The following is a 26,284-nucleotide window of genomic DNA, read 5'->3' on the forward strand; positions in this document are numbered from 1 at the left end:
ATCAAACACTAATCATATGTATATAAGTGAAAATACAAATAGATATAATATCTAATAAATCACAATTCATACAGTAAAAACTCAATTTCGCTGAGGGTGTGTGTGTGTATTGAAATTGGGTAAAATTAATGTAATTGAATTGAGTGTGTTGAAAATGACTCATTTGGTGTGTGTGTGTGATGAAATTATTTTCAATTCAACAATGGAGCACCAATTTAACTCTATTGAAGAGAAGAAAGAAAGAAGAAAGAAAGAAAGAGAAAAGAAAAAATGAAAAATAAATTAAAAAAATATAAAAATTTTAAAGTCAGCAAATTGAGGAGTTATTTGACCAAAAAAAAAGTTTTTAACATTTTTAAGCACTCTCACGCGCTCAAGAGGCGTGATTACACGCACTTGTCAAAGTGGGTTGATATATGTCATTAAAATATAAAAAAAATTCTAGGGGGAAATAGGACCCCCGCAAAGTTCAGTATGTTCAACTGAAAATCTGATCAAATTTCAGGTATTTTGTGAGTATTCTCCCTTTTGTAAAACAATATAATAGTGTAAATTAATATCTCTTATAACTTTATACACTTAACATAAAATCAATACATTACTTTGTATACCGTGTATAAAAATTATTGAAAAACAAGAAAAAAGAAGCTATACAGGTATGAACCAAAAATTTGGTTATGAAGATGCAATGTGTTGTAAATATCTTCTAAGAAAATCTCAAAATTTAAACCGTAGCAAGGAAAAAAAGAAATATTGAATTAAAAGTGATTGTCAAGTGAAGGTCTTCAAGTTTTAAAAATTAGGTAAAAGGAACAAAAAGAACATTTTTTTTTTAACATTTTTTCTCCAACAACTAAAAAGGTTGTCTCAACAACTATAAAAGTTGTCTCAATAACTATCAAAGTTGTTCAACAAATAATTGTTGGGATAACCAATGCAGTTGTTCTCAATTGTTTAACAGACTTTTATCTTTTTTAACTAAATAATATTGTAAAACCCACTTGTCCCCTTTATTTATTTAAAATCTTTCTAACTCATTTTTTTCGAAAGAAAATCCATTTTATGCAAATCTTACGGCAAGACCCGTTGATCACACAATAACACACTCGGAAATGGATATTTCCAAGACATGCACTTGATAATATATTCACCAACGAATTAGCTAATCGAGAACTTTGGCTATTCTGCTGAACAACTGTTTTAACAGGAATTTCAAAACAGTTTTTTAGTATTGCACTTCTGCTCTTTTTGTACTCTTGATACCTAATATAGAAATTAGATCTAGAGCTTCATCTATCAAGGTTAGAAACTGCACAAATGATGTTACAAAGCAAAATATGAACATGATGCTAATGGCAATTTACAACTGTTCAGAGACCAAATCTAAAAGGGTTTTCCTCTAAAAAGAAAAAACAGGGATTTCGACAAATTTAAATGTGATTCTGCGAGTTGGAAAAGGTTCAAAATTTCCCAGCAGCTTTAACAAGTACGATCAGTAAACAAATCTCAGTTGACGTACATTCGTTCTGCTAGCCACTTTTCTGAGCAAGCTGCTCTGTGTCATCCTTGTCCATGGCTTTCCTCGCTAGCTCATAGCCAGCAAAATTCATCGCACCCAGAGGAGCAATCCAGAAAAATCTAGGAATGGCCCCTTTAAACAATCCGACGGGCCCTTCATGATGAAGAATTGATAATGCAACCATCGACGACGTCACACTCCTTCCTTGTGGAGCAGTCATCATTCTGGTCTTTATCACATCAAATGGAGTCGTTAAAACAGCTGTCAAACCACCAGATAAAGCTCCAACGGCAACTGTTTCCCAAGGCTCCAACTCTCGCCCCAGAAGCTGTTGCACAGCCTAGAATAAACACAAACGATTTTTATCAACAAGAAATGAATGTAAGACAGCTTTGTGTCAAACAATCAATTTAGTGGTTGATTATGACCTTGAGTAATGTCAAACGGACTTTCTGGAAAAGTAATCAGAAGGTTCATCGACAGAGAGCAACAAGATAATAATTTGTTAAGCTGAAGTTGGCAATATACACATCTTAAACTCGAAGGAAGGAGATTGTAACATTCAACAAATTTGTTTACCATCGCACATCAACAAATCCATACAACAGATTTTATAAAGATGTCGTTGATCCATCCAACTGCGTCTCAGAAAATTGAACGAGTTTATATAGCAGAGACAACATCCTCATGATGGGTTTCCTATGTCAAAAAGTTGAATAAATCCAGATGATTAGGAAAAACTTTATATCCCCTCCATCCCATTTAATAGTTTGTCTTTAATTGGACATGAAATTAGAATGTTAATCTGACAAACATACTAGGTTATGAAACAAAATATAGATGATATTTATTGGAGACATGATTGAGGACATTATTCAACCGGGCTCCTTATATAAGAGTCTTAATCTACTACAGTAAGGTGAATAACTACTCTATATAATAAGGTAAGTAATGTAATCCTATATGAAGAAGAATGTACTGTAAATTAGAATGTTTATAGCATTCGGCTATGCAATTGCAATGACACTAGCGATATTGTGAATCTAGAAATACTTACCATACAATTACATTTGCTTTTCTTGATTACAACATGTCTGAAAATATATAACAATATTGATAGTGAAAGAAAATATAAAAAGAATAGTCAAAAAGTTAATTTGATAGATAAACATTACTCAAAATTTAAAATTTAAATAGTTAATTAAATTTTTATAAGTGAAAGTTGGGACACCGATAAAGAAAATAACCAATTAAAGTTCAAAATGTTAATGATTGAAAATTAAAAAATTGCACAAATAATATCATAAGTGGAATGCTATAAAAATTTTCTCGATGCGGAAGAAGTATCACTGTAATGCTAAAAAAGAAAAATAATACAGAGTTTTGGAATAGCATATGCATTTAACATTGCTCCAGGTAATGCGCCACATGCCAGGAGATAAAAGACCTAAACAGATGAAGCTAATCCAACAAAAGCCACTTCTAGCACCCCATAACGGAACAAGATAAGATTCACTGTCAATTTGAAATCCCTCCTTGCAAGTTTGTTTTCTACTTAGAAGTACTATAACTCTTTTGTTCCGTCTTTTTCTTTTTACATCTTTTGCTGTTTCTAAAATACAGAATGTACATCCATTACTTTGTAACAAATAACAGGTCACAAAACTACAGAATTAGTCAATAATTAGATGTTTCGCTGTGTTATCGCTAGGGCAACCGATTTTTTCTTCAGTTGGTGTTTGCTAGAGTCCCACATTGGTTGATGATGAAATGGTGTCTATATGATATTGGGCATTCCTCACCTCATGCTAAAGTTGAATTAGGCCCAATTATTTTCTTAACTTTGTAATAGATCTTAAGACTCATTCCTATTCCTGGTTACACAAAGTTGGGCCTCCCATATTATATTATCCACACTCTAGACGTCCAGCCTTGGGCATACAGGAGGGTGTTAGAGTACCACATCGGCTGTGGAAATGGGTTGTTTTCTCCTTATAGATATGGGAATCCTCGCTCATGAGTTAATTTTTGGAATTGTGTTAAGACTCAAATATTCATTTAACAGTGTTGCCAGCTCTTGTAATGAACTAAACTAAGATCCCCTCTTCCCCCCCCCCCCCAAACCCCCGAAAAAAAAAAAGGTGAGGTGCTTTCACATATCGCAGTTTCTGCTTAATCTGAATATAGGGGAATTGAAGATGACTCTCAGATTTTAAAGCTGATTTACACAGAGTGTAGATGCTTATGCCTCGTTGAGTTACGCTGCAGAGAAGAATGCATGCAAGAAGGGAATGTTTTGGAATTTATGAATTCTATATCTTGGCTTAGGTCTTACTCTGCTCCTTCAATATCTTGTTTTCCTGATTTTCGGTCATATATTTGTTACTAACCTTTTACAGCTAACAAAATAAACTGATACTTGGAAAGGATGAAATCAGGAAAGAAATCATACAGATTAAGGCTATTGAGAGCTTAAAGTAAGTGCAAAATCACCTTTTTGGACTCTGCATATAGGCCCATGCCTACAACATAAAATGGAATCTCACGGCAGAGAGTAGCACCAGTTCCACGGAAAAAACCCTTAAGACCATCTTGCTGCCAAGTGCCAATGATTGCTGCCCCAACATTGTCAAAAAGACCAGCTTGCAATCTTTGCTTGAGCACCTCACAAGGTATTCTCACAGCAGTACCTAAGAAAGTGCTGCAGAATGATGCCACAGATTGAACCTAGACAACATTCCAGTAACAACAAAATGGATAAGTAACTTCCTTTGTGAATCCAAAAAAATGAACCAACTCGGTCAGAAATGATCCTGAGTAACATGATAATTTCTCAACTAATTGATCTCTCTTCCCTCATTACTTTGATATGTTCAAGCCTTCTTGTGCAGGTACTACTAGGCATACATGAAACAGCATCGCAGGTGGCATCCAAGAATATCAATTTGACTAGAGCATCAAAACCAGGAAGGAGGGGCAAAGAGAACAAGCACACTGAAAAATGTGAAAGAAAGAGTATTGTATCATTTTCGTTTGTCTTCCCTAAATATCATTAGCTTCTAGGGAAAGATCTTTAGTCCCACTGAAAGATGAGCAGATGCCATGGACACTTGGATAGTTCAAAACCATGAGAAATGTCCCTCAAAATTCAACCTAATACGAGTAGTCTTTTTTACTCAACAATTGTGTTTCGTCCCTAGGATGCTTAAAAAAATATATATTTAAGACAACAGAAATTATTCAAATTTGGCCCCCCAATAAAATGAACCGTCAGAAGGCAGAATCTACTGGGTAGCCACCTTGATTCTAAATGAGAACTAGATAAACCACAATGAGAATCATAAGCTGGAAACAATAATACAAGGGAAAACAAGAAGCAGACCCCAGGGTGATACAAGTCAAATGGTCGCCCTAACTTTTGATGACATCTTTGGAGGCCAACACCTAAAGGCTCAAGACTTGGTCACCCCGAGAGCATAAGGATATGCAAGGAAGGCCCGTTTTGAGCATGACTTAAAGCAATCCCGCGTGTGGAAGGTTGCTTGGATGCTTACATTGTTGTTAACCCGAGAACCAGAAGCCTTGAAGTATAAACCATCCTCGATTTTGAGAGCATTGAAGAGGTGTCATTCATTCAAGTCCAATACACCTTGGCCGCCCCTTCATTAAGGTATTTTGGACATCGCACCCCTTCATTAAGGGTATTTTGGACATTGCACATGGTGTATTTACACATCATGGCAGCCCCTCTCATCAAGGGCAAAGTGGTTTTTTTGTCTTTTTTTGTAATATACTATAAGTAGGACTTTTTAGGTCTTCTCTCATTAGTTGTTTAATGATGAAAATATGAGACATTGAAAATCCCCTCTCTTGAGAGTAGACCACCTTAGTATAGTTCTTAGTTAGGGTTTGGATTAAACATTGTAGTTTAGGGCTTGGAAAAGCCAATATTGTTCGTTGCTTGAAAACGGTGGATCTTGAGGTGAGTTGATTCCCTTGGCGGTCACCGTAAGGACTTGGTGCTTGTTAACGTGTTGTGTAGAGGTTTTAGTAATATACTCTTTAGTTGCTACATTACGTGTTCTCCTTGTGTCAAGTTAACTATCTTCTTTATCGCTTTAAGTTAATGTTCGTTTCTTGTACCATTTGTGTCTTGTTGTTGCGGGTGAATGTGGGGGATTATTGTTTGTGTGTGGACTGTTTTGTGCTTGTAGATACCGTGTGGTATCATTTGGTATCAGAGCAAGGCTTGATCTTGTTCCCACAAGATCAATCTTGGGCTCATAAAATTGAAAATAAAAAAAAAAGTGTTAGAGAACTGAAAAATCAAAAAGAGCCAAATCTGTCCATTTTTTGTGTTCTTGGCCGAAATTATGTTCTTGTTGTTGTTTTGGCCGAGATTTGTGTCGAGATCTAGGTGTGTTTTGCTTGTCTTAGTTGTTTCTAAGTGTTAGTTTTGTCTTCACTAACACCCTTGAGTCTAGATCCAAGTTGAGCTTGAACATTTTTGTTGGTATTGTTGTTACGTTTTCAAGAGCATGAACATTGCTAGTGTTATTGTGTGGACCGAAACTCGAAGGTGTGGTTTGAGCTCATGTTGTTGGTATTTTGTTGTGATTTTTAAGCTTGAAAAAGGTGTTGTTGATTATTGGAGGTTCAAAGTGAGGCTAGGTTTTCAAACTTCTATTGAAAGTTCTTGTTGTTCTAGACTATCTTCATGTCTAGTTGCAAAAAAGCTCTTCAATAGTGCTGCTTGATCCAAAAGCCAAGTAGAAAGAATTGAGGCCTTTGTTAGTCTTGAAAACAAATCCCAAAGACCTACCAAAAGGGAAGGGGGACAAAAAGATCTACAAAAGACTTTGTACCAAAAAAGAGAAAGAACACTTTTCTAGGTGTCCAAAAGAGGAAAGGGCCACCAACCCTTCAAAAAGGTGTCTTGCCCAAAAGGTGTAAGACAAGTCAAACCTTTTTGAATGTGAGAAAGGGCTCCAATCTTGATAATTTTCTTCTCCAACGCCGAAATACACTTCTTCAAGAATTGAAAATTGAACCAAAATTTCAAAGTTGGAAAAATAAGAACCTTTCAAAAACCTCAACCAATCCTAAACCGCCATATCACCAATTTTTGTACAATACCGGAACTTGGGGCTCAAAATCTTGGATTCTTAGTTTCTTGTTGTTGATTCTTAGTTCCATTTTTTTTATTCTTATACTAATTGGCAACTAGTAAATACCTACTAAGTTGTAAATTAGTTTTTGAATATGTTTCTTTCGTGTCTTCGTTATTTGTGTGCTTTTCTCGTTTGTAACTCGGAGTAACTTCTTTGTTTCAAGTTCGTAAGTGAATTTTGTTTTGTGTCTTAAGTCAATCAAAACAAGAATCCATTCTGGCCGCCAAGTAGGATTGACATCTTATTGACTATCGGAGTATAAGCAACTTTCAATATTTGTCGCTCCAATTATGAGAATCACAAAGGTGAGTGTATACGAGTGTTGGTGAGGAGCTTTTACTACTAATCTTGTTTGTTTTCTTTTGTTTGTTGTTGTCCTTTTTTTTTGTTAGGTACCATGGTTGCCCATAATTTCAAGGCCATGTGTGATCGCATCAACGACGATCTTGAAGATATGCAACGGCACATTGAAATTATACGCCAATTGTTACCCAAACTCTTCCCTCAAAATCCAATTGTCCAAACAACTTGCGATGAGAGCTTCCCGAAGGATGTTGCTGCCCAAGCTTGTGACGAACTTTCACACCGAGGTAAAGACGAACATGTGAGTATATTGATTCTTTGCCATTTGTGGATGATGTACATATTGTGCGAGTGGATACACTAGTTGATCCTATAGATGCCCGAGTTGACTCTTCTTGTAAGATTAACGTGTGTCCACCTAGTGTTGAAGCTATTGCGTTGAATGAAAGTACATCGTCGTGTGAAAATTGTGTTGACCAACTTATTTGTGAAACTTGTCCACGACTTGAGTATGTGTGTGATGTGATTAATAGAACTCAAGTGAGTGAAATACTTGAAAATATTGGTCAACAAAATGGGAGTGAACCCGAGAGCCATTCTTGGGACAATCTTATGCTTGAAACCTCTTTAAAACTTGATATTGATCTTTTAGAGAGTGAGGAATTTGCTAGTTTCAAATCTGCCCGTGGGATAGATCATTCTCTCTTTAGGTATAATGTCTTGTTTGAAGATGATATACATACTCCTAAGGAACCTAGTGGAGAAAATAATGGTATAGATTGCCTTGAAGTCTATAGACGATATGCTAATCCACTGTGGTGTGACAACATTCCTCCTAAAGATGGAAATCTCTTTTTGAAAGATGAGAGCACGCTTAAGGGTAAGGAATGTGTAGTCCTTCTTGAAAACCCGAGGGCAAAGGTGTCATTGACTCCTTGGGTAATGTTTCTAAATTTGCATCCTTGCTTGACATACTTGTGCTTACATTGCATAAATACCAACTTGAGGATGCCAAGTTGCCTATTTGCTTGAAGGAAAGAATGTGTATGTGCTTAAATGATTTATCTTCACCCGTGTATACCTTTACACTTGGTTCTTTCCTATACTAACTCTTTGCCTATGATGACATCCATGTTAGTTTTGGATTTGTATTACGTAGAGGTACGAAACTTGTTGGTTGGTTGACTTGTTCTAATGACTATGTCATGTGTGTTTGGTGGACTTTAAGACCAATAGTGGCACCACATTTGATGAGGTCACTTGAAGGGGTAAGGAAACAATTGTGCTTTATGGTCCCTAAGTTACGGGTAGCCTTACCTTTGGGACTTCGGGATACTATTGAGTCCTTTGTAGTTTCTTTATCTCTTGATACTGGTCATAACCATGCCCTTTGTGATGTTTTTGCTAAGCTTTTCATGACTAACACAACGGATTCATGGTTATATTTCAAGTATGTTCCGCCTTGGCATGATGATGTTTATTATTGTGCTAACTCTAACTCTCATGCCATAAGTAAGTTGTGCTTGTTTGTCCTTACTCTTGTTTTGCAAGGTATGGATTCGAGGTCGAATCCTTTTCAAGGAGGGGAGGATGATACAAGTCAATCACTTAATGGTTGATACAAGCCATGGTTATAGCTTTTGATGACATCTTTGGAGGCCAACACCTAAAGGCTCAAGACTTGGTCACCCCGAGAGCACAAGGATATGCAAGGAAGGCCCGTTTTGAGCATGACTTAAAGCAACCCCCGTGTGGAAGGTTGCTTGGATGCTTACATTGTTGTTAACCCGAGAACCACAAGCCTTGAAGTATAAACCATCCTCGATTTTGAGAGCATTGAAGAGGTGCCATTCATTCAAGTTCAACACACCTTGGCTGCCCCTTCATTAAGGGTATTTTGGACATTGCATATGGTGTATTTACACACCATGGCAGCCCCTCTCATTAAGGGCAAAGTGGTCTTTTTGTCTTCTTTTGTAATATACTATAAGTAGGACTTTTTAGGTCTTCTCTCATTAGTTGTTTAATTAGTTGTTTAATGATGAAAATATGAGACATTGAAAATCCTCTCTCTTGAGAGTAGACCACCTTAGTATAGTTCTTAGTTAGGGTTTGGATTAGCCATTGTAGTTTAGGGCTTGGATTAACCATTGTAGTTTAGGGCTTGGAAAAGCCAATATTGTTTGTTGCTTGGAAACGGTGGATCTTGAGGTGAGTTGATTCCCTTGACGGTCACCGTAAGGACTTGGTGCTTGTTAACGTGTTGTGTAGAGGTTTTAGAGTTTAATATACTCTTTAGTTGCTACATTACGTGTTCTCCTTGTGTCAAGTTAACTATCTTCTTTATCGCTTTAAGTTAGTGTTTGTTTCTTGTACCGCTTGTGTCTTGTTGTTGCGGGTGAATGAGGGTTGTTATTGTTTGTGTGTGGACTGTTTTGTGCTTGTAGATACCGTGTGGTATCACAGGGCTTTGGTTTAGTGGTAAGAGAGAAGCAGGTGATGTGTGGGTTAAGCGCAGTTCATGAGTTCAAGCCCTTCAATAGACAAAAGCCTGGTATTTAAGTCAAGAAGGGTAGAGAGGCGAGCCTATTGTTCACCGAGCTTTGAACCATGCAGCATTGATCCTTGATGATTTCTTGGTCATAAGAGGAGTTAATAAGGAGGAGGCCTCAACTAGGCACCATGTAAACAGACACAGCTAAAGTCAAGCAACAGGAGTGAAGATTGCATAAGAAAAACAAACTTCTTTTCTAATAAGGAAAATCATATTTCATTTGGGAATAGCAAAACAAACTCCCTAGTTGTTATGTAGGTAGCTTGGGAATTCTATTTGAACAATCTAATGACTCCTAGCCCAACTAATGCTCTTTCTTTCCCATATACCAAAGAGATTGGCTTCAGGCATATGCATTGGTTCGATAAAACCCCTTTGGAAGAAAGATCATCCACCAGAAAGAGCAATTCTTTCATAGTATGGACATATGTAAGACATCGACGTTGAAAAGGTGAGATAGCAAACTTGTCAAAGTCAGCATAAAAACTGATATGTCTTCCATTCTGCAAAATTTAAGGTCCAATCTTTTTAAGACCAAGGCAAAAGTAACTTAATTAAGCCAATACCCAACTTTATCCAAGAACTACCAATTTTAAATTCACATCCCTCTTACTATATTACTTTTGTAAAATCAGTACATGGTTGCAAACTACAACTACCTTCAGCACTCAATAAGCATACAGAGAATAGAGGCATACGGAAATTGGGGATGTTTAGATGCGCTTTGCTGCGAAAGCAGCTAGAGGTACCTCAATGAAGACAAGGCCATTTGGAAGATGTTGATTAATGTGAAGTACTCGATTCGTTACCAAAGGACATGACTTCTCACCTTTTCCTATGGGACGATTCTTTAGAAAGGTCTACCAAAGGGAAGATTGGACTTTTTCAAATCCGTCTGGTTCTTGGTGAAAAATGGAATTAGAGTCCGGCTTGCATTCAAGATTAGGGTGAATACATTCTGAGAAATGATTTCCTGTGATTATTTCACTAGCAAGGGACAAAATCGGGGAGCAGCTGGGATTAGATAAGCAGCCGAAGATATCTTTCAAAAGTCTATTAAGAGTCCCACATCGGAAAAGGGATGGGCAATTGGTCTCCTTATATGGACTTGGACAATCCTCCCCTCATGAGCTAGCTTTGAGGGTTGAATTGGGCCCAAGATCCATTCTTTACATGATATCAGAGTCCGCCCCATCCCAATTTTTTGTTCACAGATGTTAGGCTCCCATATTATACTGTCCATGCTCCGGTTAACGAGTTAACGAGGCTTGGGCATGCGAGGAAGTGTTACAAGACCCACATCGGATAAGGGATGGGCAATTGGTCTCCTTATATGGACTCGGAAAATCCTTCCCTCATGAGCTAGCTTTTGGGGTAGCATTATGCCCAAGATCCATATCTTTACACTGATAAATATTGAAGAATATTATTGAATTTTGTATCTATATTATTACACTGAGACTATGTATAGACACTACATTTCAATCCTTTTTCAAGTAGGACACTACATTACAATCCTTTTCAAAGTAGGATTTTATATACTATTTCTGTTCCTACTCCTATTCTAATACCACACCATACCCCCCTCCAGCTGGTGCATATGTGGTGCATACATGTAATATGTACCGAGCTTGTTATAGATGTAATTAGTAAGAGGACCAGTAAGGGAGTTGGTGAAGATATCAGCAAAAAAACTGGTAAGGACTACTCGGGACGTCTGGGCAACCACAGTTGGAAAGGAACAAATTGAAAAAAGTGGTTAGAAAAGTAGTAAACGTCGTCGGAAAGTCAATATTTCGGGTATAAAATATGTGGGTTGTCTCGAAATCAAGGGACGAGTAGATTCTGAACAAGAAAGTCACCAAAAAACATGTTGAAACAGCCTCGCGCGCCGAAGATGCCTAGCGGCGCGTGGGAGGTCGATTCATAGTGGCATTGGTTGGGGTTTGATTGCAAGGAGACAATGGACTTCTTGATGGTGTTGGTTTTAGCACAATACAGACGAGAAGTGAAACGACGTATATCAGATCCGATGAGTCACCGAAAAGACGCATAAAACTATGCAAATCAGCTCTAAGGAGTCACCGAAAGACGCTCGGCGCTACACAACTCCGATAAGAGAAAGTAGTCCCCGAAAAGATGCACGGTGCTACGTAAATCAGATATATAAGAAAGTAGTTAATGGAAAAATGCACGATGCTACACAAATCAGATCTGAGAAGCCACCGGATAGAAGCACGTTGACTACTTTCTCTGTCTCATATTCTTCTCAAAACAGTCCTTCTCAGCATGTCATTGGCCAGAAGGGCAGCTATATGAGTTATAACCGCCCGCCAGCTGCGAAAACTTTTATTTTTTAAAAAAAAATTCTCTACCAAGACCGTTGAGGCTATGATACCATGTGAAAAATATTGGAGAAGAATATTATTGAATTGTGTATCTACATTATTACACCGAGACCCTATTTATAGATACTACATTTCAATCCTTTTCCAAGTGAGACACTACATTACAGTCTTTTTTCAAGTAGGATTCTATATTATATTTTTGTTCCTACTCCTATTTTAACAAAGTACTCTTTTTTCAAGTAGGATTCTATATTATATTTTTGTTCCTACTCCTATTTTAACAAAGTACCCTTCAACACTGGGCATATGAGGAGGTGAAGTCATATTTGTTGAGATTATATAGCTAAACAGTCAGAAAATCAGATAAAATGAGTGGGGAGAAGCATCCAAAACGGTGCTTCTAAGTCTTAGGGGCTGTTTTGACCACCGATAACCTAAGGACGAGGATATGCAGAGTGGTTAGTTGACTTGCCTGTCCAAGAAACTGGGATGTCAACCACCTCATGCTTCATTGCGACTTAGTCTGGGAGTTGTGGGCTTTGACATATGCAGCTTTCAAGTTTCGACATTCATCCGGTGCTCCTAGAATAGATATAGATACGATTCCAAAGTAACTGGCTTTGTAGCTGTAGGAAGAACTTACGGAAGACCTTGCCTTTGTATTTTTGGTTATTTTAAAGAGAAAGAAATTGAACAGAGAACCTTTGATAAAGTTGAGAACCGAGTTGAGACTAAAAAGTTTTCTTTCATTTCCTTTGTATTTTTGGTGCAAAGTGAGAATACCTGCTTGCATTTTGTAAGGATGACACCATCTTGGTATGGTACTATGGAATTGCTTTAAATTTAGATGACGGAAACTGAACATTATTTTCTAGAAGAGAGGGAAAACACCTAGGAAGGACTCCACTGCTAAGCCTTTACCTGCAGTTCTGGAAGTGTAGGAGCAATATTAATCAGCAAAACCTTGCTTGCTTCAAAAATTCCAGTTCGCAATCCATGGCTGCAAAAATCAATCAAATTTATGATCCAGATACAGAAAAATAAATTATTACCAAGCTAGATGAACGAAGCAGAAAACAACTAACCTTGAAAACTGGCCTACAATGGCAGGAATAGAGCCTCTGTACAATCCCCTTGCACCAAGTTCAGGAAGCTTTGATATGATTTGTGGAAAGGTAAGTGTTGATGCTTGTACTTGTGTCTGAGGAACCAGCCAAAAGTTTTAGAAAGTCATTTTCACTCTAAGTGATTGCTAATTAATTTTCTACATCAACTTCAGCGTACCCAACTAAACCACAAAAATAATGCCACGATAAATGACCGACTTATCACCTTGATTCAGAGTTAGTTATGCTTCATTGAAACATGTTTATATAAATCACAAATAAAACAATAAGATACTTTCCAGACACAGCATACGTAACTCCAAACATGAAAAAGATCATATGAAATATATAACCTTGCATGAACTTAATTACCTATTGAGGAACTGGTAAGAAGAAATTATACATCTTCAAGCTAAAAAATCTTCATCAAGAATAGGAAATTACATACGCTTTCAACATGTCCCCACATACTTCTTAAGTAATAATTTTAAATAATAGTATAACTAAAACGCAACCAGTAATCAACCATCTAAAGTATAAAACAAAGCAAAGACGTCAGATGTTTTATTATAACATCCTTTGAAGAGACCTTCCATCCAGTTCACTTTCTGTATTTCTCCTTTAGACTTTATGACCAAGAAGAGTAAACTATCTATGCACGAAACAAAGGTTTTAATCCTAAAGGGTGTAGATACAGGCTTACAATCAGAAATGTATAATACAAATACAAACCTCTGTAAGGTGTGCTTATGGTAAAGGAAGACAAAATGAAAGCATATAATGTGCTTACTATCACATAAAACAATAAAATACTGTTGAATACTACTACCTCATTTCCAATTAACTACATTAATTTGACCACTTATTAAGCTAAAAAAAAAAAATATTACATTGACTATGCATTAAATAATGGTCGGGAATGTGATGAAGAGGAACCATTAGTTAGTAAGATGCTATATCAAGTTTGAAATATCATGAATTAGCATCAGTTTTATGTTAATTTGAAGATTTTGGAGGAAGATTTCTCATTTTCCGGAAATAGGTGATATATGTGGCACAAACCAAAAAGGAAGTAAATTTGCTTTGGGACAATGGAGCTCCTTTTGAATTGTTTACCCAAGATTATCTAGTCATATTTTACCTTTCTGGGTAACTTTTTACTGGAAATCCAAACAGTAACACCATGTATTATTTACACAAGCAAGTAAATGCTTCTGGAAAAACAAGTTACCTTAATCGTATCCACAGGGTGCATTAGAGATGTAGACAATGCACAGGAAAGGCCTCCTGCTAATGCTGATTTTAGGACACTTCCAGCAGGAATTTCTACAGGTGGAGGAACAGCAACTACTGTAGCAGCCTCAAACCAGATATTTCTGTATGTTATACACCACCAGAACACCAACAAACATGCGCAAAAAGGTTTAGAAACAGACTTGTGCTTTGAAGTAAGGCTCCATATCATCAATTAAAGATAAAGTAACAGTCAGGTTTTGCAATGCTGACAATTGCATGTACCATAAACAAAATAATTGTTAGAGACAAAAAAAGGAAACTGAACTTGTCACATGCATCTACATCCAAAAATGAAAAATTGATATCGCGAGTATGCGAAATTTTGATCTGAAATTTAATAACACACAAATCCTCCGCCGTTTTCTAATCGAACATTAAAACATTCCACTTACGAATTCTATTCCATCATACTATTCTCTCTCTAACATCTCTTTTCTTTTCGCTAATTTTGTGCTTCAACATTCTTTAACTATGTAATGTTTCACAAATATCAAGGTCCCTTTCATCTGCAGACAGCATCTGATTGCTATAATGTCGGGGGACCCACATGCATTCCTTTCTTTTGAGTAATAAAAAGGAGAGGAAATGTAGATCGTCTTTACATAAACTGCAAGTGTTATTAAACTCAATGCTTGATTTATTTGCTATGTGCAGATACTGCCTTTACTTTGCTAATGTGGATAATACTTCCAAATGCAATAAAACCATCAATGGATTTGGAAGCTAATTAAGGGGTAGGAATTGAGTATTGCATGTGATTACTTAAAGCAGTTACCAACTACATGCATAATTGTACAGCTTTTAAGAGATCTAATTACTCAAGGCATATTTGGTGGTGTGCACACGATACTCCATGTGTAACCTGGAAACACTTTAATCTTTGGCAACAAAGACATCCCCAAGAGCCAACTGGTAGTCTGGTACACGGTTCGAAACTCAGTGCATAATGGACCTGCACCTCTACCCTTCCCACCTAAATACCTTTTTTTGTCCACAGAAGGATTAAAACTCAAAACGTGTACCTAACCCACACATTATGCGTTGAGCTTGAACCAAAGCCTTGGGGGCTAGCGAGGAACTCCATTATATAGAGATTCATAGTTATGTAACTATATTATAGGGGATCTTCCCATTAATTGTCCATTAAATTTGACGAATGAGCTGGCAGATTTAGTCATAATCTGTTCCACAAAGCAGCTAGCAGATTTGATTGTAATCAGCTCCTGTAAATATGGGATAGCATGTATCTTAGGAAAATATATTATATATTAATTGTTATTCTAGGAAATAGATTAGAGGAAATTCCTTGATTCAAGAATCAGGGATTGATTAGTTTATTTTAATCTTACTTCTTCTATTATAAATACTGTAAAATTCTATGAATGAATATATACTTTTGCAGTATCTAAACCTTCATAGTATCAGAGCAGGACGTTTTCTCCTAATATCACATGGACAAATCGGCTTTCCAAGAAGATCTTCTTTCTGGATCATCAAATGAAGACAAAAGTTCTTCGCTAGAAGTTCCAACAGAAAATCTGATGACTCAAGGAGGCAATGCTTCTCACATGTCCTTCCAGTTAACTTCTCATCGATTAAACGGGAAGAACTATTTGGAATAGACGCAGTCCGTAAAGCTTGCAATTGATGGTCGCGGAAAGTTGAAACATCAGACCGGAGAGACGAAAAAGCCGAAAGTCGGAAACCCAAAGATGAATATGTGGAGATCAGAGAATCCACTCTTGATAGCCTAGTTAATAAATTCCATGGAAGCAATCATAGGTAAACCTTATCTTTTTTTACCTACTACTAAGGATGTGAGGAAGCCATTAGGGAGACATATTTTGACGTAGAAAATGTTTCTCAAATATTTGAGTTGAAAATTAAACTATGGCAGGCTAAGCAGGGTGACAAGGAAATGGTGTCTTTGTGGCAAGAGTGAGACCAGTGTTATAATGGTGAATGGGAGTGTTCTGTGGATAGTGTGAAAGCAAAAAAAGAGAGGATATGCTCCAAATCAAAAGGGATATAAGTGTTATGATCTTTAGTCGGGGAGGATAATTGTCATAATAGATATAACTTTCTTTAAATACCGACTTTATTTTACTACTCATCTTCAGGGGCATATCACGTAGGTGGAGATTCATCTTTTTGGGATATTGAGGAAACTAAACATTAGACAAATAAAGGGCTAGATATTACAATAAATACCAATGTGAGGGATCTAGGAGAAGATATGAATAAATGTGATGCAAGAGATGAAAAAGACAATGATTCGAGAGATGATAGGGACTTAAGTGACTTAAATGATAAAAACTTTGACATTGAACCTATAGAGCCTTCAAATGACAAATAAAAATGGGAACTGAGAAAACAAATACAAGTGTATTCGAGAAGGAACCGAACTCAAGAAAAAAAGACCAAAGATCCTCAACACTATCGAAAGTCAAATCTGCAAGACCTTCCTAAAATTCAAGGTAATCTTCCAACTTATTCTATTTCTAATTCCTTCTTAGATCTGGACCTATCTATTGCAAAACACAAAGGTGTTAGAAATATTTATAACTATCTTATTTCTATGTTTGTGTCCTATAAAAAATTGTCTCCTAGTTATTCAGCCTTTACTTCACAACTTTCTAGAGTGGAGATCCCAAAAACTGTGCAAGATGCTCTACGAGTTCCCAAGTGGAAGGAGACTATTTTGGAGGAATTGCAAGCCCTTGAAAAAAATGAGACATGGGAGTTGTTAGATAGAAATTAGTGGGTTGCAAATGAGTGTTCACCACTAAATTTAAGTCAGACGGATCCTTGGAGAGGTATAAGGCCCGCCTAGTAGCTAAGGGGTTCATGCAAACATATGGCATTGACAATCTTGAGACATTTGCTCTAGTAGCAAAGCCAAACTCAACTAGAGTTCTGTTGATAGTCGCGGTAAACCTTAACTAGTCTCTTCAACAGTTGGATATGAAGAATGCTTTCTTGAATGGGAAACTAGAGGAAGAAGTCGATACGGATCCCCCACCGGGTTTTGAAGAAAAGTACAAGTCAAAGATATGCATACGTAGAAGATCTCTTTATGATCTAAAATAGTCTCCAAGGGCTTGGTTTAAAAGGTTTACTCAATTTGTGGAAAAACAAGGATATGTGCAAGGACAAGCAGATCACACAATGTTCACTCGATATTCACTAGAAGGAAAAATAGCAGTTCTTATAGTGTATGTTGACGATGTCATCCTCATAGGAGATGATGAGGTTGAAATAAAAAAATAAAGGAGCGTCTTGCCTCAGAATTTAAGTTAAAGGACTTAGGCCTGCTGAAGCATTTTCTCGACATGGAAGTCGCACGATCAAAACAAGGAATTATAGTGTCACAAAGTAAGTATGTTCTTGATCTGTTAAAGGAAATGGGAATGAGTAGTTATAGACCAACTAAAACTTCGATTGACCCGAATCTAAAGTTTGCGAAGGATGGAAAATCAATTGATAGGGGTCGATATCAAAGATTGGTTGGCAAGTTGATTTACTTGTCACATACTTGACCTGATATAGCCTTTGTTTTTGTTGTGAGCCTAGTTAGTCAGTTCATGCATTCTCCACGAGAAGAACACTAAGAAGTTGTGTATCAAATGCTAAGGCATCTAAAGAGTTCTCCTGGGAAGGGGGTTTTCTTCAAAACAAAAAAAAAAAATGAGCAAAGAAGTGTTGAAGTTTATACAAATGCGGATGGGCTGGTTCATCTATTGATCGAAGGTCTACGTCCGGATATTGTACATTTGTTTGGGAAAACTTAGTGGCATGGAGGAGTAAAAAGCAAAACGTGGTGGCTCGAAATAGTGATGAGGCTGAGTATCGCTCCATGGCACATGGAATTTGTGAAATATTGTGGCTCAAGAGATTTCTGAAAGAACTAAGAAACCTATGAATTTGCAAATGAAGTTGTACTGTGACAATAAGGATGCCATAAGCATTGCTCATAATCTAGTTCAACGTGACAGAACAAAGCCTATTGAAGTGGACAGACACTTCACTAAAGAGAAGATTGAAGATGGATGTGTGTGTATCCCTTTCGTTCCAACTGAAGAAATAGCAGATATTTTCATAAAAGGCCTCTTCAGAACTACCTTTGAGTCATTTGTTAGAAAGTTTGGCATGTTCAATATTTACATGCAAACTTAAGGGGGAGTGTCGAATGAGCTGGCAGATTTAGTCATAATATGCTCCACAATGATTGGAAGATTTGATTGAAATCTGATCCGCAAATCAACTAGCAGATTTGATTGTAATCAGCTCCTGTAAATATGGGATAGCATGTATCTTAGGAAAATATATTAGTTGTTATTCTAGGAAATAGATTATAGGAAGTCCCTTGATCCAAGAATCTCTCAATTAATTAGTTTATTCTGATTAATTGTTCTCTCATAAATACTGTACAATTCTATGAATAAATACATACTTTTGTAGAATCTAAACCTTCAAAACTGACACTCACTGAAAAAGGGAAGTCTTGCAAGTACCCAAATTATAAAGAACCAACTCTCGTATAAATACTCTATGAATAAAAATATATTTTTGTAGTATCTAAACCTTCAAAATTGACACACACTGAAAAAGGGAAGTCTCGCAAGTACCCAATTATAAAGAACCAACTCCACTGTCTTCCCAAAGCCAAAACTTCTAATACTTCTAATACAAAACAATATTTTCCCACGGCAAAATATTAATGTGCTCAGATTAAAACATAAACTCCCCGATGTACAATAGCTGGCTGTTTCTCAAAATTGTTGTATGTCTTGCTACTTCTTCTGTGATGCGGCCAAAATATAATTAAGATCATAATGTCTCAAAATTAACAAAATTTAGAAGAACCAACCCAACAACTTCCAAAACCCAAAACTTTTGTATCCTCAATTCATATCTTTGGAGAAGTCACTGTATTATATGATCTTGGATGATATATAAATATCCTAACCAGATAGTTCCAAAAGTTCTTTTATGTTTTCTGTATTTAGCTACATACGAAGGAAGAATGCAAGAATATCATTTTCAATAGTATAGCATAGCTGTAAATAGCCATGTTCATTGTTGGTCTTAAGAAACAAAGGCAAATTTTGTCAGCCCAAAACCTTGGTATCATCCATCTCTTCCTTTTTACTAAGACAATTGTCGGCCTCAATAACCATTTATCCAGTTGGGTGATATAATGTCCCATATCAGACACAGGACATCTAAAGGGACAAACATTACAAAACTCAACATATGCCATCCGGGTAACTTGTTTTTCCAAGTTATGCCCCTACAAACATCTTTTCTAGTTTCATTTCCACTAGCATAAACATGAACAGTGATTAATCTCGTGCAGTAGTACCGCTAAAAAGGGGGAGTCCAGCGCACTAAAGCTCCTGCTATGGGCAAGGTCTGGAGAAGGGCCCCACCCACCTTGCAATTGAAATGCCACAGCAGTACCACTGATGCTAGAAATTAATTATCATTTAGGCCTCTGTATATTTGATCTTCAAATGATCAGTCAATACGAGACGTGATTAACAGTTGAATATTGTCTTCAAAAGAATCCCACAGAAAAGCCTCTAATCAACTCATTTCTCCAGATTAACTCAAACAAAAAATCTAGCTTTCCCAGCCAAAACTTGGGAAGTGTTACCTAATGGAAGCCAAAAGCTGGACCACCAATGCAAACCTAAACAAGAATCTAATCACTGTAACTTTCTTTCAGTAACTTTCTTTTATATTCTAACATCTTACTGTATTACGTGTTAACAAATTATCGAATGCATAATATTATCATATCATTTAAAAAGGGTAAAGTTATTCTACCGAGGATCTTCTTGAAGCCGATCTGATGGCAGTAGAAGCATAAAGTTCCGGAAATGTCCATAGGAAATTGATTCCTCTGCATCCGCACTTAGAAATCGCATCATGGCAATAGCATTGTCTTCATTTGCTGGAAGTCCTGCATTGTTTAGTGATGCAAGTATCTCACTCTTCTGCAATGTGCCTGACTTGCTTAAACAAAGACTGGTATAAGCCCGCAGGATGGTAGATTCCTTCTGTTCCATCAACGACAGAAATTGTTTCCACCCGAAAGATTTTGAGAACAAGTGACTTCTAGCACGATGCATGAGTTCATGGGCATATCTCTTTGGCAATTTTCTCTTTCTCATAGCAACTTCAAGATCTTCCAACGTGACCTGGCCATCACCATCTCTATCTAATTCCTCAAAGAATCTCTTCCCTGCAAGTTTGCAACAACACAGGACTAAGGGCATGTTTGACAATATGGAAATTTAGTTGCCGAAAATTACTTATTATGGAGTTCTTGTATGTAGCAGGCAGCCTCATCCTGACCAAAAGATAATAATAATAAAGTCAAATACATAGAGACCCACCTAAACTTGTCCACGTTTTTCATTTAGACACCTTAATTAGGGTCTGACCTAGTGAACACCTAACGCTGAAAAATATGTGCCTATTAAACACATACAGCGGACATGGCACAGTGCATGTTTGACAACCAAATTTGGACACATGCAATTGCTCTAAGTTACAGAACAAGGTATATGTTTGCAGGAAACTATGAAACTTCACTTAAAAAAATGGATTTCCAACCATTATCGTTTTCTTTTCAATCAAACTATATGTTTGAATCTGGTCAATGTTATCATCCTCCTTTTTAAAGTATTCATATCCTTTTTAAATATGGACGTCAATGGCAGCCTCTTCCTGAGATATCAGAATCTTCCAATCTATCTTGGAGAGTAATTTCTTTGAAATTGGACATTATGACTGCAAGCTCGACTTGCCGTATTTCCCATGGCAAAGTCAAATTCGATAAAACAGCTTCTGAAAATTAGAACATAAAAGTCTTACTTTTCAATATTCATTTCATCAGATTATTTGTATGGTCCCAAAACTATTGATCAAGTTACTTCTGTTATCAGAGCAAGAAGGTGAAGAAATCACAAGGTACTTCAGAGCATAAAACGATTTGCAGTTTTGTTCTCATTTGGAGGATATCTCTCTCACTGGCCAAAACGAACGAAGTTCTACTCCCCATTGTCAAACCTCCAGGTACCTCCATGTTAGATTAGAACTGTTGCAAGTTAATGGAGAAAAGCTACAGCATGACCACAAAGAGGAGCACGACTACTGCTGCCTAATGAGCTGAACATGTAGGGTTAATTTTGTAACAGTGGCTACTGCAATTGGATATGGCTGGTAAGCGCCGGAAGTAGTAAGGAGAAACAAAGAAAAGCCAATGTCTTTATTTTCCCAACGTGTCCGTTTTCTTTTCCTTACTGATGTGACATAATTTCCTTTGTTTCATTTGCCACGTCACAGCGAATGACATTCACACACTTTAAGTGGTTTAGAGTTGTCAAATATGTATTCAATAGGCACACATTTGATAACATAAGTTGTTCAATAGTATAGGGAACCTAGTTTAAGTGTATATGAAAAATTCAGACAAGTTTAAGTGTTTGTCTGTGTGTTTGACCCAATAACAATAACAATAATAGTAATAACGCTGATGACAATGACAATGATAATAAAAATAAAAGGTGCACATAATAGAAGGAATCATTTATTTCAATCACGTCGACAGTTGTTCAGCTACTGGAAAAATGTTCCAGTTACTTCTGTGTTTCCTTAAACTTGCAATCTCATCCAATTCCACATTAACAAAATTTTCTTCTAGGGAAATTTTTAGTTATTCTTACAAGTCAAAACCTGGTACAAGCTATATTTCTTGTGCTTCCACTCTTGTTTATCTTGAGTTTGCAGTTTTCTTGTGTAGCCACATCTTCTAGCACAATGTCATTGCAAAATACAACCAGATAGACAATAATATTGTATGCAATTATCTATCAGACATGTTCCACGTCTCATATTTTCACTGAACATATTGTTACCATGCCCCTTAGATAATACAAACTACGTGCCAATAGTTACGAGGTTTCTATTTTAGCCATCAGAACAGATGCTCTGAACCTCAAAAGACTTGGGAAAATCAATTCTTAGAGAAAGTCAAGCATTACCAACTATTTTTCCAAGCTTCTCAATATGTAAAATTAAGGCTTTAATTAAGCTAGGGGCAACAAGTTTAAGCAGAGGTACGTGGAACAGCATAGTATGCGCATACATTAATGTGTCTCCTGTCTCATGTTACAAGAGAAATAGTTCCCTTGTTATCCACTATTTCTGATGCTAGAAAACAGTGCAGCTGACAGGGTTACTGTTTATTGAAGATGTGCATTTGCTTGATATATGACACAAGGCGAAAATGGGAAAGAAAACCTTAGACAAGGCTCTTTATAGTTTAGGCACATATTGTCTTTGTATGGAAGAGCTCACTAAAGCAAGAAGAGTAAAGAAAATCTTATATCACTCAGTTACTGTGGGTCCTAAAATATTTAAGATCAGCTAAATGAATCCTATATATCCATTTATCTGCTGTCAATCTAGTACAACCCCCCTCGTTTATCCAGGTTCAGAATCGGCTTAGCCTTGCGGAGTGCACACAGGCAGTGCAAGGAAATTCTATGCTCAAGGAGAATTAGAGACAGGTTGTTACGGAGTGTAGATTGCTAAAATGATCATCATTTTCAATCACAGAAAACTAGAAAACTTCTCATGGGTTTGATAAATGTGTAAAACATGAGCGGAATAACTAGCCAAATACTGGTGCACTGGATTGCCAAACACACTGCAAGCGGTTAACATTGTCTGAAAGAATAACTATCTGACAAAGATTAGTCATTAGTGTACAGCACTATAACTACGGATTATATGAAAGCTGAATTAAGAGACAACAGAAATATAGTTTAATCTTATTGAAGAAGTGCAGAAAATATACAAAGACAAACCCGACGTAGAATAGAAAGCTGCAAACAAAAGGAAAATCAAACAAAGAAATCAACATTATAAGATCAATTATGACCACATAGTTCTCAGAGTATGGTGCTAATGCTATTGACTCCTACATCGCCCTTTCTCCTTTAAACCAAGGACCCAAGAAAACATGTTCTGTAATATAAAATAGAAGATCAGAAGTAGTAATCAGTCTACTGTAACACAAAATGGCACACAGATATGAGGAAAACTCACTATTTGTTTGATTCGTGACCAAGAGAAACAAATATGAAAAGCTTAAAAAGTTATTTTGACAAATTCACTTGAACGGGATACACATCAGATCAACTTAAAAGTAGGAGAGAGGCATACCTTCAGCTTCGGTGTATCTGAAAAAGTCCTGTACAGAGATCAGCTTTTTCTTGTCAGGATGGTCTTTACTAGACCGCCCTAACTGAGGAAAAAGCTCAATTAGCTCTGTTATTGAAACTGTGGACAATGTTGATCTCAAACGCTCGACATTGGATAATGGAATACTAAGCAAACCATTCGCTAAACTTTTTGCGGAATTTCCTGTGCTCTCATCTTGACCATCAATATCATTAGCACCAGCTTCTCTCTCTTCTCTTGTAGAAGAACCTACATCAACAATACTTGAAGGAACACCTCCTACTCTTGCAAAATTCAGATTCCCCAGAAATCCATTGACATCAGCTCTTTTACCCTCTATAATACTGACTAGCACCTTAAAATGATCAAACTGATTGGCAGGCTGAGGAATTTGACTGAGGCATTCGTGTTGTTGTACTCCTAAGTCAAATTTTTGAAGCTTCATGGCTATTTGATCAAAAAGAAAACCAAAAACGCACTCAAAAGATAAATTGTTTTCCTCTTTGTCCTTCACTCCATCATAGTTTCGAATAACAACCTGATCACTTGACTTCTTTACATGATTCACCCTCACAGTGTCCTCATTCGCCTTTGAAGACGGCTTTTTCACAGACTTAAACGGGGTCGGAACAGCCTGAACAAAACCATTCATTAATAATGACCAAGCAACATCAAACTGCAGACAGTTTACACAGCTCCCACCATCTCCTTTTCCAACACCAAACTTTTCCTTCAGCCCTTTCTTGGCCACATTATTGGCCCCTTTATTATTATTCCCAAACATTCCAACAAACATCTTAATGGGTAACTTTATGAGCAAGCCCTTCTTTTTCTCATCAACACTAGCAGCCACGTCTTGCTTACTTGCTGCACACATTTTCTTGACATCTAATCCAGGAGTCTCATTCTTTGGAGCAAGCGGCCAACAATGCTCAAAATCCTTTGCCACTTTCTTAATACCTGACTCTATTGGGGAAAATGCATTCTTAAACAATTGTACCGAATTCAGAAATGACTCGACAGGGTCTCCTCCACCCCCAGATGCCACCATCACTCAACACCCTTCTTCACAGACCCTAATCCTATTACTATTCACAAAACAAACAGATCCCTAATTGTACGAGAACATAGCAAAACAATTGCCCCCAGCACAATTCAATTATATCAATTCAAACTCGGAGCTGTACAACGTGGTCAACTGTTATTTACACAAAAATTGAAAATGACAAGAAAATTGGTTTTCTAACTTTCCTGTTACTGTTATCCACTAAGATTTTAGAAGCCACTAAAATTCTGCAGATCAAATACCAGAGAAGTGATGACCGTAAAAGAGAATAACTCAGAAAAAGAGCCTCATATTTTTTTTCTTTTTTTTTTTAATTCATATATCATTGGAGGTAAGATAATCTTAGAAATTTAGAGAAGAATAATAAAATAAAATTAAAAAAAGACGTCCACTTGTGCGTGATGATTCTTCTTAAATGACAGAAATAGCCGTACTATTTATTAGGAGGTTTTCAGTTTATACGAAAACTAAGTGAGCGATATATTTGTCATTTGGATCGGGGTAATGGAGTGGCTGGAGTTTATTGGAGGGTTAACTTAACTATAATTGGAATATATATTTGAAAATGTTATTATTTTTCCTCTTTCTCTTTTTAAGAGTATTTTGTTAGTTTTTAATTTATATATTTTTGAAGGTAGGATTTGGATAAATGACTGGGCTGAGGGTGAGTGTAGATAATATTGGGTGACGCAGCGTCTAGTGGGAAATTGGACAATTTGTTGGCATTACACATATTCGGTCTCGGTATATATATATATATGTGCGCTTGAATTTAGAGCTTATGTTATTTAATCATAATTAATTAACAGATATTTTACTTAATTTAATCACTTAATCATAGTACAGAACATTAATTTGATATATACACTGAATGTGAATGTGTGTTAGTTTTTACCTCATTCTAGGCTTTAGTTGTAAAGAGGTATAAGGTGAGATATCTCATCAACAAAATTTATTATTTTTGTATTTTTGATATATTTTTTTGTGAGTTAATTTAATTAATTTTTAAAGTTAAATTTAATTTGATTAATTCAATTTCTTAAAATTAAAGTTTAGATATTCAAAAACTATATGAAATCTACCATGAATTATAATTTTTTTTAACTTGATTAAGAAATACATCTCAAAATATTGATTAAAGTTTTATCGTTTGACTTTTAAAAAGGTAAAAAAATATATAAAAAGGAATAAATTTATTTCCGAGCTAATTTATACAATCATCCTAATATGGTATAAAACTAATATCATCAATCATGGGACTATTTATACCACCTTTCACATAGTATAAAATTGTCCAGAAATTATAATCCCAGGAATACAATTCTAGGGATAATTTGGTATGTACCAAACAACCCCTAATCATGTGTAATTATTAATAGGTGTTCATGCAATCCTACTATAATACGCATTTATTCTTTTTTCCTGATACTTTCTTCTTCTCATATTAGTTGTCTATCTTTTTTTTAATAAATTATATATAAGATGGATAATTTTACTAATTTATATTTTATCAACAAATTTGAAATAATAAATTCAAAACTTAACTTATTTAGGCTTTCAAAAATATTAACTGTAGGGGAAAAAATAATTTTTTTATTAATTTTATTTTGATTTAGTAAATGGACAAATAATTTGATACAATTATTTATAATAAAGTGCACAA

General features: G+C 36.2%; 1 protein-coding gene across 1 annotated transcript; it reads right to left on the minus strand.

Annotated features, from left to right (window-relative positions):
* Positions 1 to 1,321: 1,321 nt before the first annotated feature.
* Positions 1,322 to 25,224, minus strand: LOC107850016 (mitochondrial substrate carrier family protein C). Its single transcript, XM_016694507.2, has 7 exons — positions 23,538 to 25,224; positions 20,130 to 20,547; positions 14,233 to 14,377; positions 12,981 to 13,096; positions 12,817 to 12,895; positions 4,013 to 4,246; positions 1,322 to 1,859 (listed from the first exon to the last, which is right to left on the minus strand). The coding sequence occupies exons 1-7, from the start codon at positions 24,604 to 24,606 to the stop codon at positions 1,530 to 1,532; spliced, it is 2,391 nt and encodes a 796-aa protein (XP_016549993.2). The 5' UTR covers positions 24,607 to 25,224; the 3' UTR covers positions 1,322 to 1,529.
* Positions 25,225 to 26,284: the final 1,060 nt, after the last annotated feature.

The sequence above is a fragment of the Capsicum annuum genome, chromosome 12, assembly GCF_002878395.1.
Source record: "Capsicum annuum cultivar UCD-10X-F1 chromosome 12, UCD10Xv1.1, whole genome shotgun sequence".
In the NCBI taxonomy this organism is placed as follows: Eukaryota; Viridiplantae; Streptophyta; class Magnoliopsida; order Solanales; family Solanaceae; genus Capsicum; species Capsicum annuum.

What these genes read in the sequence shown, in the direction of transcription:
- LOC107850016 (XM_016694507.2), bottom strand. Translation starts at nt 24,606, where the DNA reads ATGGTGGCATCTGGGGGTGGAGGAGACCCTGTCGAGTCATTTCTGAAT. An exon ending in ACCCTGTGGATACGATTAAG is followed by an intron (nt 13,097 to 14,232) that starts GTAACTTGTTTT and finishes CTGGTTCCTCAG; the next exon opens with ACACAAGTACAAGCATCAAC. An exon ending in TATATGCAGAGTCCAAAAAG is followed by an intron (nt 1,860 to 4,012) that starts GTGATTTTGCAC and finishes TGTTTATTCTAG; the next exon opens with GCTGTGCAACAGCTTCTGGG.